Source organism: Danaus plexippus, chromosome 6 (assembly GCF_018135715.1).
Source record: "Danaus plexippus chromosome 6, MEX_DaPlex, whole genome shotgun sequence".
NCBI lineage: Eukaryota > Metazoa > Arthropoda > Insecta > Lepidoptera > Nymphalidae > Danaus > Danaus plexippus.
Window position 1 is genome coordinate 6,566,501 of NC_083540.1, and position 16,517 is coordinate 6,583,017.

Consider the following 16,517-nt stretch of genomic DNA (forward strand, 5'->3'; position numbering starts at 1 on the left):
AGACATTATAAACTAGGTCCTCCCTCTATAAGGCAACGGTCGTGTTAATTTTATTTTGTATACTACATACGTGTGGGTTATTTATATCATATATGTTTCTTAATCGATACTGTAATACTAGCGTACACAATGTTACTTCAAGGGAATTAATTGTAAGGTAGTTTAATAAAAACATCTGATTAAATTACATAAATTTGTTTATTACTTTAATGTAAACAATAGTATTATATTTAATTAAAGGAAAGCTAAGCATTTTATAAAAATATCTTCTTTTGAACTGGACTCGACAGGCAACGGCGATCAGCATGCAATAAACACATCAAGTGGTCACTGCATCGTAATTTAATTCTTTATTCGATTTCAACAAGTATATAATATTCATATAAAAGTGCTCGTCGAAGCTTCTCATACAATTAGTTCGATATACCCTTCTCCATAACTCATTTACAAATACACAGTAACAAGATCAATAAATATAGCATGGAATGCCAAGAACAGTAAGTTACGAGTTAATACAATTCAAATGTCCAATATCAGCCCGAAGCTTGCCATTTTAATTCTAACACTAGGATATTTTCACGCCGCTTTGTCAACAAATTCAACAGAACTAATAAACGGCAGATGCTGTGAACGACGACACATAGATTATAAATATAGTTCTGAATTTGAATTTGACCAACTTTAAGTACAGCGATAGACACCAATAAGACCTGGCAACACAATAATCAGTGACACGTGGCAATTATTGTGGGGTTTATACGGTGCTATGAGGGTGAAAACTTCTTATACAAGTTTTTTTATTATTTCATAAATAGATATCATCTCAAGAACACTGTTGACTCTGTAAGCTAACAGCAATTTGCTGAAGAAGTCTGAACTAAGATACGGTTCGTGGTAAATAATGAATTTCATTTTAGAATATTTTTAATTTAAATAAGACAATATCTTCAGCCAATTACAAACAATGGATGTTTCAGTATCGTGTGTAGGCCGGTACATTCTAGTCGACGAGCTATTTTATTTCGGAAACGGTAAACGCCATCTTTAAAGCAGACATCGGATCTCGCTTTTGCGAATATCATCCAGTTACATCCAAATTATATTTTAGTGTACAATAAAAAAATTAATATGCGATTTCTCGCCAGCCACAATCTTTTAGTTGCCAATAATTTTAAACTGCGCTGGCGCGTTTGAAAAAACGCCCGTTGTCTCTCCTCCACATGTCTAGTCATGTCGCTCGCGTGTCGTCTAGCATGTACCGTGTTCCGTGTGTCAATGCGGCGTGGCATTAGTGTTTGTTTGTGTGTGTCATTAGGGCAGTGCTTTGTTCTCCGGTATGGAGGGGGAGGTTGCGCCGCTAGCAGAGCGGCTCGCGTCACGGAGGGCCTCGTCAAAGCTCTGAGTAGAGTTGGAACGGGACGCTACCTTACCCTGGGACGAAAAACAGTTAAGAGTAATTATAAAATTTACATTAAATGTGACCTGTTCTACAACTAAAGTAAATCAAGAAAGTTTGTAGCCATTTAAATGAAATAAGTGGGGAGGCAGTTTATAAGAAGAGGCCGACATAAGATGCCTTTCATTTCGTTCGCTCGATGAAGAAGAAAAAAAATTACTTAATGAAATCCAAATTTGCTTATATTCTGCCTCCACTGCGGGACAGAGCGCGCCCGGTCAGCTGCATTTCTAATTCTGAAACCGATACAGACGAAGTCGCGCTCAACAACCAGTTGACTATAAAAAATAACGTAATAAATTTCCTTCACATATCGATCGCTACACGTGATCTCATAACACGAGAAACGTCGCGTTACAGGTTACTGACCTCAATGTGACTTAAACGATATTTAAATATGTTTATATGTAAATAAAAAACAAACGATACAGAAACACTTCAAGTACACCATTGTATTATCTTCAGCACAACATGGACAGATAACGAATATAAGTCAGCCTAAAATAATCAATAAACATTCATACAAATGCGAATTGCATTGTAAAAGGAATGTGTATAGCTCAGCTGAGGTCCTCGAGTGTGTTCAGTTAAACGAATCTAATTTTTCCGTATGCTACCGGTTTTTTATAATTTCGTAACTACCCACAACCGAAGTTTCGGTTACTTTCCAGCGTCCGTGTCCACGGACAGACGAGATTATGTGGTTACAAAATAATAATAAAAAAAGCGTGGTATACGAAAAGCTTAGTTTCATTTAAAAGTAAATTGTTTCATAATCTTTAATATCGTTAGTGGTGTAACTGCAACGTAATTTGACGGTTATTCCGATACACATTCTCTGTCGGGTACATTGCGATATATTCCGGGGCCGCGGGCTTATTGTGTTGCGTGATGTTAGACCCATTATTGAATTACAAAAAAATTACATTCGTAAATTCTCTCACACGTCCTTGACTCGTTCGACTACATTATACAATTTGTTTGTACATGCAGTTAAAAATTGCGAAAAAAGTGATCCTTGTAATATTTTTGATATTTTATGCAAAACTATATTAAAACTTCCAGCTATTATTATGAGCATATCAAAATAAACGATGTACATTCTGCAGTGTCTGACGTAAAAACTATTTCGATAAAAAAAATGTATTTAGGATCAAAATAGATGTAGTTACGAGTAAGGCTACCTTTTTTTCACAGAAAAACCAGTAAGATCATAGTTTTACCACAAAAAAAATACTAATATCATAGCTACAGTCACCTTAACGTTTTCGTAAGCGCTCCCCACACGCTCCTCGATGGACCTGAACGACTCCGAGTTCCTCATCTGGCCGAGCTTGCTGCTCACACCGGCCGTGATGCCTCCCAGTATGGACGTCGTCTTCTCGGCGGTTGATTTTATCACAGACTCGGTTTTTTGGTATCTGTACGTGTTATAAACGTATCGTTAATGATTATCATTAAATATCTGCTTCGCAATTACACCACTTCTTTATTTATTCTGCACTCATTATTATTCCATTTTAGATAATTATAATTTAATTACGGAACTCGACGGTTGAATCACGCTTTTTTATGATGGCAACACTTCCATAAACGTCACGTTTGTAATATTGAGGTCTCATTAAAGTTTTTGCAGAAAAAAAAGCAATAATATATTTAACTTTATTAATACCCCACTAACTTCTTCAAGTAAATTAACTACTCTGTGAACTAAACCTTCAAACCGACTATCGATTTAACAACAAATTATTTTAAATATTCATATTCCAGTAAACTATAGATACAAGTTTGTTATTTAATAGTTATGTTTATAGATAAAGATATGTACATAATGAAAAATAATAAAGAGATAAATCAGCTAATTGGATTAACAACCTGTCTTATGAGACCATTTTATTGATAAGTCAATATAAACTACACAAACACACACACACACGCGCGCACACACGCGCGCAACACACACACATGTATATATGTAAGATAATTTATAAAACCTCACAATAAATATGCAATAATTTTCAATAATAAAACATTATATACTATTGTATGTGAGTTATAATTTCTTTTATCCCATGGATATTGCGAACGTGTTTTTTTTTAATATCCGACATATTATTGAAGTAGCATTACTAGGAATTTAACATCAGCGGAACAAAACGATAACAGTTGTTCATACTTAAATAGTCACACATAGTATCTGGCTATGTTTTATTGGAAAAGAAATGATATATTTATTTCTGTACTGTGACGATCGAGCAGGACCTGGTGGTCAGGTGACACAGTACAAAATTTTTAACATAAAAATTTACACAATATATTAAAGTGTATATACATAGTTCGTCTGCTATCAGTTTGTTTGTGTATTTGGCCTATTTTTAGTCATTTTCGTGATTCAAACCAATCACACAGTTCAGATAAACAGATTAATTAGATAAGACGTTTATAAAGTTACTATGGTTAAAAATACGGGTAAGATACGTTATAGAGCAATCTCTATGTAAATTTGTATATACATTAGTTGTTAACATTTTAATAATATCAAGCTTGTTTTACACCGCAAATAGCCCTCACTTATTTTTCTGCAGAGCGCGTTTTTATTATTTCTATTTAATATATAGGTAGCTTTAGCCCGAGACTTTGTTTTATTTTTTTCCGAACTTCCTAATGGTAAGTTTTCTACGTATTCGATAGACCAAAAAAGATCCGTTAAAATTATTTCAGAAATTTCAAATGATTGTCACGAATAGACGGAAAAATTGTTTATAAATTAATTTTATGTATTAAACACAAAAAAAACACGGTTACCGTTAAAAAAAAAACACTTTACATTAATTAATATAACTTATGCATATATATACCTTTACGTAATAAAAAGTTAGATCTACATATAAAAAAGCGGCACCTCTATCTACGAAAAGAATGTGTATATATTTTAATATAACGAACCGGTCTGCTCATATATGGAGCTGACAGAAGTGACGGTAGTTTCATACGCGTCAAGCGACTTTTTTGTATGAATAGTCTAGACTAGACGGTCTAGATAGTCTATCGAGCTAATTGAGTCTAACCAGCTCTACTAGTTCTAACAGTCTAGCCGATCATATTCCATACCAGTTCATTATATATAAAATATAAACGTTAGTTAATAAACATTGCTCCCTCTATTAATATGTTTGCAAACGGCAAACAGTACTTACATGAGCGTGTCAGTAACCGCCTGTGTAAGTGCACCCACGCGTGTTTCTATCGTTTGATAACTGGCACAAATTAAATAAACATAAAAATGAATAAAATAAAAGAAACTATTATCCACCAAACTATGTGAAGCTGAAGCGACTATGTAGCAAACTAACCACGGCTACGTATAATGTGCTGTCCAGTGCTAAATGAACCTCCGTTTACTCACACTTGGCTCTCTTTGACGTTCTTCAAGCCCTGGTTGACGTCCTCCGTTATCTCCTTCCATACGGTGATGCCAAGTTTACGTTTCAAATCGGAGCTCTGGCGGATCTGATCAAGATAATATGACTTATATTTGCTTAAATATAAATGTAATTTACTAAAATATATACAATTTCCATGATTGGTTTTATAGCGTACGTTTAAAGCATCACAGATCTGGTAGTTTAAAAGCAGTTCCTTGGAATATTAGTATCGACTAAGTACCATATTTGTTCCTCACAAAATATGTTTTTTTTTTTCAATCTTTTTCCCAACATTACCAAATTAAAATTAAAATGTTATGTGACCATCCCAATTTTTTACTGAATAAGTTTTCTCGACCTGTTGCGACTTCCCCACAGACTTTAAAACCTCTTAAAATAGTTTTGCAACCCCAGTACAGACGAGTGAAAAACGCTATTCTATTGCAATAAAAATTTTGATCACAACATTAACGGCCATTATATAGCTAACTAATGTTAACGCTGTTTTAAGTCTTCATACTTTGCTCTGTAACACAGTTCTCAGGGTGGATATCTCGTCTTCTACCCTCGCCAGTTCCCGGCTCCATTCAGCTCGTAGTTGTTCCGCCTGTTCCGGAGTGAGACCTGCCAGCTCGTCAGGAGTGTGAGCGTCTCCAGCACCAGACCCAGGCATTGCTTCCTCGGCTAAAGACAAAATTTATCTTACAGCCTGGATATTCACTAATTTCTTACATTATACCTTAAGGCTTATAAAAAAAGAAACATTTTTAAGCGAACTTTCAATTACTTATAGTAATCTAATGTCTGACGTTTCTAATTTGTGAGTATTGTAAAAGAAATTTTTCTTCACAAAACGTAATTTTAATGATTGACATGAAAAATGTCGCCGAAAATTTTGAATTTTTTTATCGCTTATTTTTCTCTATCAATGTCGCTACACTACAATTTATATCGCAAAACTTAATTGCGATTCATGTCCCAAAATTTAAGATTGATTTTTAATTAGATATTCTATATATATTTATATATATTAGGAAATTAAAATTAAATTAAAACAAAAATAACAGTATTGATTAAATTTTAAGAATAGTTTTTGAATCAACAAAAGAGACTCCATAGTTTTTTGTCCTACACTATTAAATTAAAACGCTTAGGATATAATCAAACAAAGATTTAGAATGTTGGATATATGGAAGAAATAGGGCACAGACAAACAGGAATCTGATACAAGTTGAAACGTAATCAAATGATAATCAGGCCCGAGGGGAAATAACATACGAGGCACATTTGGAAAAATAATAATAGGTGTAAGAATGGTTCAATATGTTGTTATTTAAAGCTACAAACAATGTAAGTACTAATAATGAGAACTAAGACTTGAGCTAGTATTCATTTAAATGAAACTATTTTTTTTCGGTTTATACTACGCGTATTTTATTATTTTGAAAGCTACATACTCCCGACGTTTCGGTTACTTTGCAGAAACCGTGATCACGTGTCCTTAACAACATTATTCGAAAAACGTCAAAACTGTCTGTTTTTAGGGAGTCGATGGTAACTCGTACTTTATGAAATTATGATGTTACACACTTTTTTTAATTATTTTTTAAACGTGTTATTTAAATTTACATTGTGTTAAATTTTAACAAGACGCTTGTTAACCTTACGAAACAGCGACCCGGATTCAAACGTACGTTTATTGTCTATACTTTCATATTTCATGAAATATCAAAATTATTTTTATATCAGCATGTTTGTCATTTTGTACTTTTTTCTTTCTCAAAACGACTCTCTTGAGTCGTATAATAACTCTTCAGATTCGTTTGACCTTGACCTTTTTAAATTTTTAATATGACTCATATTCATAGGAATATGATAAGTATAGACTTAGGAGATCGTTATTAGAATAATACTCTAAGTATTTGAAACGGTTCAATAAATATTTGATTCTTTAACCGACTTGGTAACTTTAATACTATTTTAACATACAATGTATAATTAAGACTGACCTCGACTCTTCTGAGTTTAGACCAATATGGAAATATAAGAATAAAGTTCATTGTAAGAGTTAGACTAGAATCTAGACAACCTTAATAGGCTACTACTATCTACTATCAAGGATTTTCTTACATATATTTTAGGAAAAAAATATGTGGCGAACCTTGAACTATTGTTTAAATCGGTGACTTGACCTATCGCGCACGCTCGCACTTCTGTACGAACAAATACAAAAACGATTGAAAAATACAAGTTAAGGAAAAATTTTTTAACGAATAATGTTATTTTATATATATTTTTTAAATATATTTCATATATGCATATATTTACAATATTTTATGAATTTAATGACAAAAAATACAACGATTTTTTTTTTATTTACCGAAAGCCAAGTTAAAATTGTTTCATTGTGTTTATTAAAATAAAACAAAATATATATATTTCTTAATTTCCTCAACAATAGTAACCATGTTACTAAATACTCGACACTATCTCAAGTGTATTATTATAACACGATTGCTTTAATACGCAAACTACAACATCGCAGGCGACAGAAACTAATATCATATATAAAATATAGAAAATACTGCTTTTGTATAGAAAATGCGTATTAAGGTATATAAAAGTACGGCCATGTCTGCGATTGTTAACAGAATACATAGTGAAGAAAAATAAACACGCATAATATGTAGGTTAAAAGTATTATTAAACGTCTAATTGCTGGGTAACACGAATGTATTGTGTAATACTTTGTAACATTAGTGTTAATCTAATCACATTTTATGACCGTCCGTATGTTATCGAATGATATTGTCAGATATATAGCGAGTTTTTATTTAAGAAATAATCATGAATAAAGTGTATTGTATGTGAATTGATAGTTTTCGTAATAAGTATTACACGCATGAAAGTCTGTGGCATGTCCACGTGTCATTGTTGATAGTCACTGATATTTCGTATGTACTTAATCATAATTCATAAATACGTGATGAACATTTCTGTAATCCGAACATCAAACACTCACCTCCTGGCGTAATACCTAAAAACTTTTTATAGTTCTTGTGGCTGGAAACCTTCGCTAGGTACGGTTTGGATAGATCCTGGAAGGTAACTCTGACTTCTCTTATTTTCTTCTTGAATATTCTCAATCTACGTCTACGATTGTCCATATAGAATTCGGTTTCTATGCAGAGTGCTGATTCAGCGAGGTCGGGTAACGTGCGCCAGTCGGTTTCGGTGTCATCCTGAGGCCAGGTGACCGCCTCGCTCAGATCGTCCAGCTCGTCCACGGCCACGTCGAAGCTGGGTGTGGAGTCGTCATCCGGAGGCACGAAGTACGGATCCTCCATGTACTCCAAGCTGGTCGGCTCGCACTGCGCCTCCGGATGGCTTAATCCATTCATCATTTCTTAATCATCTCTCACAACTGTTTAACATATTTCCAACTATTTCCGTTACCACTGATGTTTTTTCGTTCCGCATTAGATTTTTTATCGCACATTAGAACAAATTAGTAACTACAACGATCAACATAAACCGCACAAATTCACTTCGATCACTAGTAATGCATTGTTATGATCTTCATAAGACTATAATATTTTTAAAACGTTGTTGTGTTGCGATATTAAACCGCGCAATATGTTTTTCCCTACCTTCCGCCACGTCGGGGCGCTAGCACGACCACTCGCGATCGTCTCGCGTCGCTGCCTGAGTTCTCGTATTTGCCACTTTCACCGACTATTAATTGAACTAGGCTCTGGCGATTTTTATTTCTACTCTTGATCCTATAATTTGACTTTTATTTGGGTTGTTACATTTTGACATGTTAATGGATGTTTCGAGAAATAAATCCAATAATATAAAATGCGAGAGTCAACAAAAGAAATAAAGGACAAAAGCAAATCCAAAAAGGCGAGTTCGCCTCGTGTTGCTAAAGTTTATTGACAGTACGAGTGGCGGTGAACGGAGAGCGGAGCGCGGCGCGGGCGCAGACCTGCTCCAGCGACTTTGAATACAACATTTATTACGTCATTTTTTTTTTACCTGACGATACAGCTACAGCCAATACAAAAGTTCTTATTTCACAAGATAGAATGACTCACAAGCAATCGGTTTTTTACGAGAAGCAATGAAAATATTAAATACTTGTCTTTCCACTTCCAATATATATTTAAAAAAAAATACTTTATAAAAATATACCAATACTGTAGATATATGCGTTTATTTCTTTTAACTTGAAATAAGTAAAAAATATATATATACTTACAACAGTTGACTACTTTATTCAATGTTTCTCATAATTTATTAGACATAATCTCATAATCACAATCTAAAATTATTTTACTTGATCAGTGAAAGGATAGCCATCTTGAGCTTCAGTGAGTAAAGCCCATAACGTCAATCTTTAATCAAAATATTTAAACAATCATACAAATGTATATGCAAATAACTTGTTTTCCATCTTAATGAACACATAAAATATACAATTGAACCTAAAAAAATACATAAATATACAATTGAACCTAAAAAAATTTGTTTTTTTAGTTAACCTAAAAAAATGAGTGGCTGCGAAATCACTCTGAGATCAAAATATTTAAAATATTAATTAGAAAAAGGTATTTTTTGATGACAAAACAAAGTCACAACAGAAGTCGACAAATACCAAACAATGGGTTGTTATGCAATATAAAACGCAAATCCACAAACACAAGTACACCTACACCCAGACACAAGCAATCAGAACATGACACATGGACAATTAAACTTAACATCAGTATCACAAAGTAACGGACAAACAAAAATATGCATTGGATAAATTCCAGAAACAACTTAGGACTCAAAAAGAAGCAAGTAACCACACTACTCTAAAGAAATGGACATAACATGCATCAATAAATATCCCACAACCACCACCAAGGAAACATGCCAAATATATAGCAATTTTGGAATGTGTTTAGAAATATAAAGTCAAAGAACATTTCCATTTAAACAGACCAAGACTTGTATACATTGAATCTTTTAGACATTTCAAAACCAACGAATACAAGAAACGCAATAATGTTGGACACAAATTGTGACACAGCATGATTCACCGGCAATGACAGTTTATCTTAATAAGTGGAGAAAAAAATGTGTCTGTAGATGCGGTATACCAACAGAAAGTGTGTTTTAATAACAGTCGGTTTAGACTGAACTGAAACTATTTTTCAGAGTATACTTTATATTTGAAAAAAAAAAACAATTAGAAGCAAATGGTACAATGTGAGGACTTAGACAATTTTAAAAATATATGAATATTAAATTTGAAAAACAAAGATCTCTCACAAGAGACTCCTGGAGATCATCAGAATTACTTAAAGAGGTCATCCATAAGTATATCTTACAAGTAAAAACGAAACAAAACAGAAAAAGGCAAATGTGCCATTGTTTCATATAAGAAAAAAAAAAATTATTGGAAGTGGAATGGACAGATTACAAGAGAATGATAAGAAACATTATAATAATTAAAAATAAACTTTTTAAAGGGATATAATACATATTCATGTGAATATGTGTTAATAAATAATTCATATATGAATTTTTTTCAACAATCTTTCAGCGGTTGAACTACAAAGTTACAGAAAGACTGACAATGGTTGTCCTCAAGTCGTTTCAAATTATATTAGAGGGAACCCCTTCTTAGCATTTTTGTGAGTTTTAATTTTTTAAGTTGAAATAATGATGCAAACAGTTTTATATAAAGATTTTCAGTATTAGATCAGTAATTACTGCATTAAACACTTAAAACATCTGAAAATACATATTTTTCTATCTAAACTTTAATTTTGACCAATATTCATAGGTATTTAAAAAAAAACAATAATAAAAATGTACCAAAAATGTAGTCCTTCTTATGCATATGATGTCTATATGTGCAATAATCCTTTAAAATGAGATAAATTTATTATAACTCATAAATGATACTCTCCTCAATAACATTTTATTTTTTATTTCATAGCTTTTTCTAGTTGAAGGCATTACATTAAGGAAATTAAGTGGATCTTGTAGTTAATGGTTTAGAATACTTCAATACTTTATCTTTTCTAACCTCTCAGTATTGAGGAGTGACTCATGCAATCAATACATTATACAAGACACAATTTAAAATTATTCTAGAATACATTATAGTAATTAGAAACAATGTTTAATGATTTTGTTTATATATAAATAAAATAAAGGAGTCTTCGATCAAAAAGTATATAACAACTATTTATTGTATTCACTGGAGGTTAACCAATTAAAAGTTACTGTTTCTCATTTGATATAAATCAAATTACCTTCTACAAAAGGAAATGTAGCAAAAATAAAACCGATAGTTTATGCGAGATATTTTACGCATTTTTTTTTTGTCAATGTTTAGTATAAAAACAATACTTAAACAACTTTATAATTATTATGACTATTAGTATCACTGAGGATGTTTTACTGTTAATTAATACCAACCTTCTATTAACATGGACATATAAGAAATATAATTTTGCTAATAAGAAAAGTCATTTTATAGAACATTTCATGTTATATTTGATAATATTGAAAAGGTTTATTAGTGGTTATGTTAGATAACTACTTAAAAAGTGCAATAAATAAGAAAAACAAAGGGATACGCAAGAAAAGATATATTCCGAAATATATAAAAAAAATACTGACCTGTTTGGACACCGCTCATTTTGATCAAAGGAAAATTATATCAGTCTTTAATATTAAAATATGTATAACTATTGTTAGATTTTGCAGCAGTACCCTCAGTGTGAAAATGATATTTTTAAGCTCGACTTCTTAGTTCTAACAATAACGGCAACTCAAATGCCAAAGCTAAGTTTTCAGAATTCTTATTGTATTAAAACATTCACTAAGAGAAAAAACACAAACCAGATAAAAATAAAGAGAACAATGTAATGTGGCATCTGCCGCAGATTAAATATATGTATATTATTATGTTCCTGAACGAATATTGATTAAGAAATAAAATGTTTTAGGTAATGATGATTTTAAAAAAATTATAATAAAACCTAAATTTAAAAAACACATTGGTTTTAACACATTGATTTTGAATTAGTATCTTATTTCATTTTCAAAAATATTGCGCAGGATTAATATGCTAACATTTGTAAGAATAATTTAAAAATTTATTTTTAAGACCAGGTTTTATCAATTATATTGCATTGGAGCATATCATTGTCTGTATAATATTGACCAAAGCCTTCACTCAACATAAAAATTAAAAAAAAGTAACTATCAAAATTGTCTGTTCATTGTCATTGAGTCGTTTGCATTTCCTTTTCTTCACTCTTGTCTGTTGGGAACTGTCCATTGGTCGGAAATTTTTACAAATTTTGCTGAATAAGTAATAAGACAATAAACGGCAGTAGAAACAACAAATAACAGAGTCCTTTAGGTGTGTATCCGTGTAAGTATAATAATACAAATAATAAAATATTAGTTATGCCACATATTTTGAAATGATTACAAAACTTCAATTTAATGTCAGCTTCATTAAATTGGTTTATTTTAGGTTTTTAAATATATTAGAAAGGAAGAACAAAATGTCCGCGACAGCATTGTTTGGCAACACTTCGGGACTGGGAGGCAGTTCTGGAGGGAATAAACACTTAGTTGAGTTTCGGGCTGGTAGAATGACTCTTAAAGGACGAATGGTACATCCCGACAAGAGGAAGGGTTTATTATATGTGTATCAAGGTGAAGACTCATTGATGCATTTCTGTTGGAAAGATCGTACAACTGGAGAAGTTGAAGATGACCTATTGATCTTTCCGGATGACTGTGAATTTGTAAGAGTTAATGAATGTACAACCGGAAGAGTATATGTATTGAAATTTAAATCATTTTCAAAGAAATATTTCTTTTGGATGCAGGTATGATATAAGATTGAAAATTATGTGTTTGCTAAAAATAATATCATTAAGCCAAACAGTACTTACTAATATTTAAAGTACAAATATGTATATTACCGATTCCTTCCATCATATTTGCTTGTACATAACAGTGCATAATCAAATTCAGTGGCCTTAAATTTGTGCCTGTCATACTGATATTTTTATTTTTTTACTGTGGATTTAGAAAAATATTCACACCATAACAAATTGCAATACAAAATAAAGAAAACCATATATTCTCACACAAATCTTACTCACTTATTATATTGGTAGGATCATAATAGTTGTTATGCAATAGGTAAACTAGTCCTTTTAATGAATAACAATTATGTATAAATATTTGTGTATAGAAAGAGCTTGATTTAATGTTACCTTAATGGATACTGATTTGGATCTTTTGAGTAGTTTCTTTTCTTAAAACCTTTTTTAAGGTTAATTTACACACGTCATTATGACTTTTCAGGAGCCAAAAACAGACAAGGATGATGAATATTGTCGCCGTCTCAATGAAGCGTTGAATAACCCACCAACTTCCGGTGGTCGTGGTGGTAGCAGCGGTGGTGCCCAAGATGGAGACTTACACAACCTTCTTAACAACATGTCACAACAGCAATTGATGCAGTTATTTGGTGGTGTTGGTCAGATTGGTGGATTATCATCACTGCTGGGAACTATGGGGTAGGCCACTAAACTTTTTCTGACCCACAGGCAGTTCCAACTTTATCATTCATAACAGGGAACTATCTATATAAATATTGACAATCTCAATGTAAGGCTACTGATGTCTTTTATTTTGATAATGTTAAATTGTTTATAGGTTTGAAAATATCATTTTAAAATAAAAAATATATAAATCTCATTAATAGTCTTGTCTTATAGTGTCAACTTTAAGCATAACATATGCTATTCCTTATTTAAAAAAATTTTCAAACCTTAGCTACATAAGAATGTTATATGTATATATATATTTCTAGCAACAACAGTAGCAGTGGCAACGCAACTCGTCCATCTGGGAATAGCAGCAATTCCCGTGGTGGTTCGGCGCCTCGGTCTGAGCCCACAACACGTACACCAGCACGAGCTCGTGATGAACGCACACCTGTTCCCATCGTTGCCCCCACACCCGCTACTGTTCCCGCCCCTACTGCCACCCCACCCAACACTGCCACTGGAACTCAACCTCGCAGTGAGTATAAATTTAATTTAAGCTATTTTAAGTAAGTACGTTTAAATCATGTATTTATTTCAATATTCAATTTTCCAAGTTTCTAGTGGTATGTGGTATAAGATAAAATCACTATAGCCAGTTAAGAGAAATCAAATATCTGTATTCAGTTAAAACAAAATGCGTTAGGGACTTTATACAAAATCTTAAACAAATAAATTGTAAAGAATTAGCTAACAAGTCTAGTCGGCTATAAGAATTAAAATAGCAGAGATATTAAGTTTTCTCTCCTTGTGTAATATCTTAAAAAATAACATGTTCTTAACAAGTTGCTTTTACGCGGATTCTCAGGATCTCAGATCAGTTTTGCAGATAAAAATAATCTTGACTCTTTTGCCTTTGAAATGTGTTGATACAGTTTTCACTAATACTGTTATCGTGAACGTGTATAAATGAGCAAACCACGTAGCTTAGTCCTCGCCCCCTAGGGTGCGTATGAAGGCTAAGTTACATGGCTTTTCTACAGTTTGTTGCTTTTTTATCAATAACGAACTTTAAAACAACAGGTGGTCAGATATTTCTATCCGACCTGCAGCGGTACTTCTCCGGTCTAGGCAACGCACCTCCGGAGGGCGAAGGCGCGGTGGGTGGGACGGGGGCTTCCCGCGTGGAGTTGGGGGCTGCGCTGGCGACTCCAGAGGTGGTGTCAACGGCCAGCGAGCCGGCTAACTCCCAGCGCCTCGCCCCACACCTGCCGCCCGCGCCGCCCGCCGCCCCCCAGGACGATGTAAGGACCACACTGCTCTCACCGCAGTTCGCCCAGGTGAACCCTCAAGTATTGCGACATCGGTGCCCTCGCCACAAGTTTTCGTCGTTACATTACATACGGAGTTTTTCCTATTTTTCATTATGAATCTTTTTCCATGATAGTATCGACGCAGGCATACATTTATAAATATGAAAAACTGGAAACACTCATAATGTGGTTTGACAATGCAATCTTGTGGGGAGAGTACTGATCGCCCTCCGTGGACTGTAACATACGCTCGTTGGCGGTTGAAAGCATGCCGTGGGACTGAGACAAATTAGCAGCAATATATGATTTAAAAATATTAGCGGTAGAAATTACTGTGTATCCATTACAATAAATACTTTTCCTCTTATATCGATTGTACCACATTGTATTACTGTTGAAAGTCTCTTCATTTCATTCTAAAACTAGAGGGTTTTCGAGGGTTTTTTTAAATTTTGGTTTTCTTATATTATGTTGTAAGTACTTTTCTATTGTGTTGGTAACATCACCTTGTGAATGTCATTTTAAGTTACGTATTCATTGAAGGCTCTTTTCTGAATAGATTAGGTTGTTTTTTGTAACCACTAATTTTTAAATTTTTTAACTTAACATAGATTTAGTGTTTTGAGCGATTCAATAAATATTAATTTGCAGGCAGCCAATCAGTTTTCATCGGCTCTTACATCCGGTCAAATGGGACCAGTCATGACACAGTTTGGGCTTCCGGCTGACGTCACTACAGCCGCCAACACGGGAGACATGCAGGCTTTCTTTAAAGCCTTGGAGAGTGCGTCTTCATCCGAAAGCGGAAAGTCGGAAGGAGACAGAAAGAAAGATAAACCTCAAGATGACAAAAATGACAAAAAAGATGGTGATGCTGGAATGTCACTCGATTAATACAATGAGATTAATTGTATTCATCATATATTTTCATATTTATATTTGAAAGAAAATCTAATGGTTTGTGTGTAGTTTTTTGCTAAATAAAGTGTTATTAAAAATATTTTACTAAATACATAGATTAGCTTTCTTGATGTTGCAAAATTTTTAATTCATCTTCGTTCATTTCTGATGTAATGAGGTTTTTTCTTTGAATAAATAATTTAAAAAACTTATTTAAATCTTTTGTATTTGTTTTCTAACCTTGATTTTTTATATTCCTTCGTAATCTGTATATGTACCTGTATAAAAATGGTTTTAATTCAATATTCCCACTCAAATCATTTGTGAAAATCTTTCAATACGTGAGGATCGAATCAATGTAATTATTTTACTACATCACCTACTGTAAATAATGGTATGGCTTAAAACCCTGGCACTTACATAAAAAGGAATATACGAAAACATGAAATTTGATATAAGTATAAAAATATTAGTCATTGCCTTCCTAATTCCTTGGAAAAAATTGCAATGATATTATTAATTGAAAGCCAATATGACTAACGAGCATTATTTAAGTATAACTTATTTATAGGTGATTACTTATTCAAATTAGGTCGCTTTATCACTAAAATAATTATAATTATATTCCTTACGATAACGTAAGTATAACCTCTTTTACCGCTCATGTTTTTTTTCAACCAAACATTTTTTTCGTGACGGTTAATTTTACTCATGATTTTTGAATACAACACAAATTGCTCTCAGATCCACATCCTTTCAGTTTGCCAATTATTATTCAAATAAGAGCCATGAAGGTTTTTTACGGAGAATAAAAATATGAATAAAACAGCTAGGTTACAATGTT

General features: G+C 32.8%; 2 protein-coding genes across 9 annotated transcripts; one reads left to right on the forward strand and one right to left on the reverse strand.

The window, feature by feature from the left end:
• Positions 1-179: 179 nt before the first annotated feature.
• Positions 180-11,809, reverse strand: LOC116779070 (tumor protein D52). 5 transcript variants are annotated; one of them, XM_032673226.2, is made up of 6 exons: positions 11,566-11,809; positions 5,402-5,565; positions 4,863-4,966; positions 4,654-4,713; positions 2,715-2,877; positions 180-1,431 (listed from the first exon to the last, which is right to left on the reverse strand). In XM_032673226.2, exons 1-6 carry the CDS (start codon positions 11,582-11,584, stop codon positions 1,312-1,314), a joined length of 630 nt encoding a protein of 209 aa, XP_032529117.1. In that variant the 5' UTR covers positions 11,585-11,809; the 3' UTR covers positions 180-1,311. The 5 variants fall into 5 exon arrangements, with proteins under 5 accessions (XP_032529117.1, XP_032529115.1, XP_061385699.1 ...); XM_032673224.2 differs by lacking the exon at positions 11,566-11,809 and adding an exon at positions 7,904-8,753; XM_061529714.1 differs by lacking the exons at positions 180-1,431; positions 11,566-11,809 and adding exons at positions 1,456-1,692; positions 7,904-8,796.
• Positions 11,810-12,163: 354 nt separating this feature from the next.
• On the forward strand, positions 12,164-15,885 carry LOC116778948 (proteasomal ubiquitin receptor ADRM1-A). 4 transcript variants are annotated; one of them, XM_061529809.1, is made up of 6 exons: positions 12,164-12,313; positions 12,431-12,791; positions 13,276-13,490; positions 13,787-13,998; positions 14,544-14,800; positions 15,425-15,885. In XM_061529809.1, the coding sequence occupies exons 2-6, from the start codon at positions 12,462-12,464 to the stop codon at positions 15,665-15,667; spliced, it is 1,257 nt and encodes a 418-aa protein (XP_061385793.1). In that variant the 5' UTR covers positions 12,164-12,313; positions 12,431-12,461; the 3' UTR covers positions 15,668-15,885. The 4 variants fall into 4 exon arrangements, with proteins under 4 accessions (XP_061385793.1, XP_061385792.1, XP_032528944.2 ...); XM_061529808.1 differs by having other exon boundaries at positions 12,172-12,325; XM_032673053.2 differs by having other exon boundaries at positions 12,172-12,325; positions 14,544-14,764.
• The last annotated feature ends 632 nt before the right edge of the window (positions 15,886-16,517 follow it).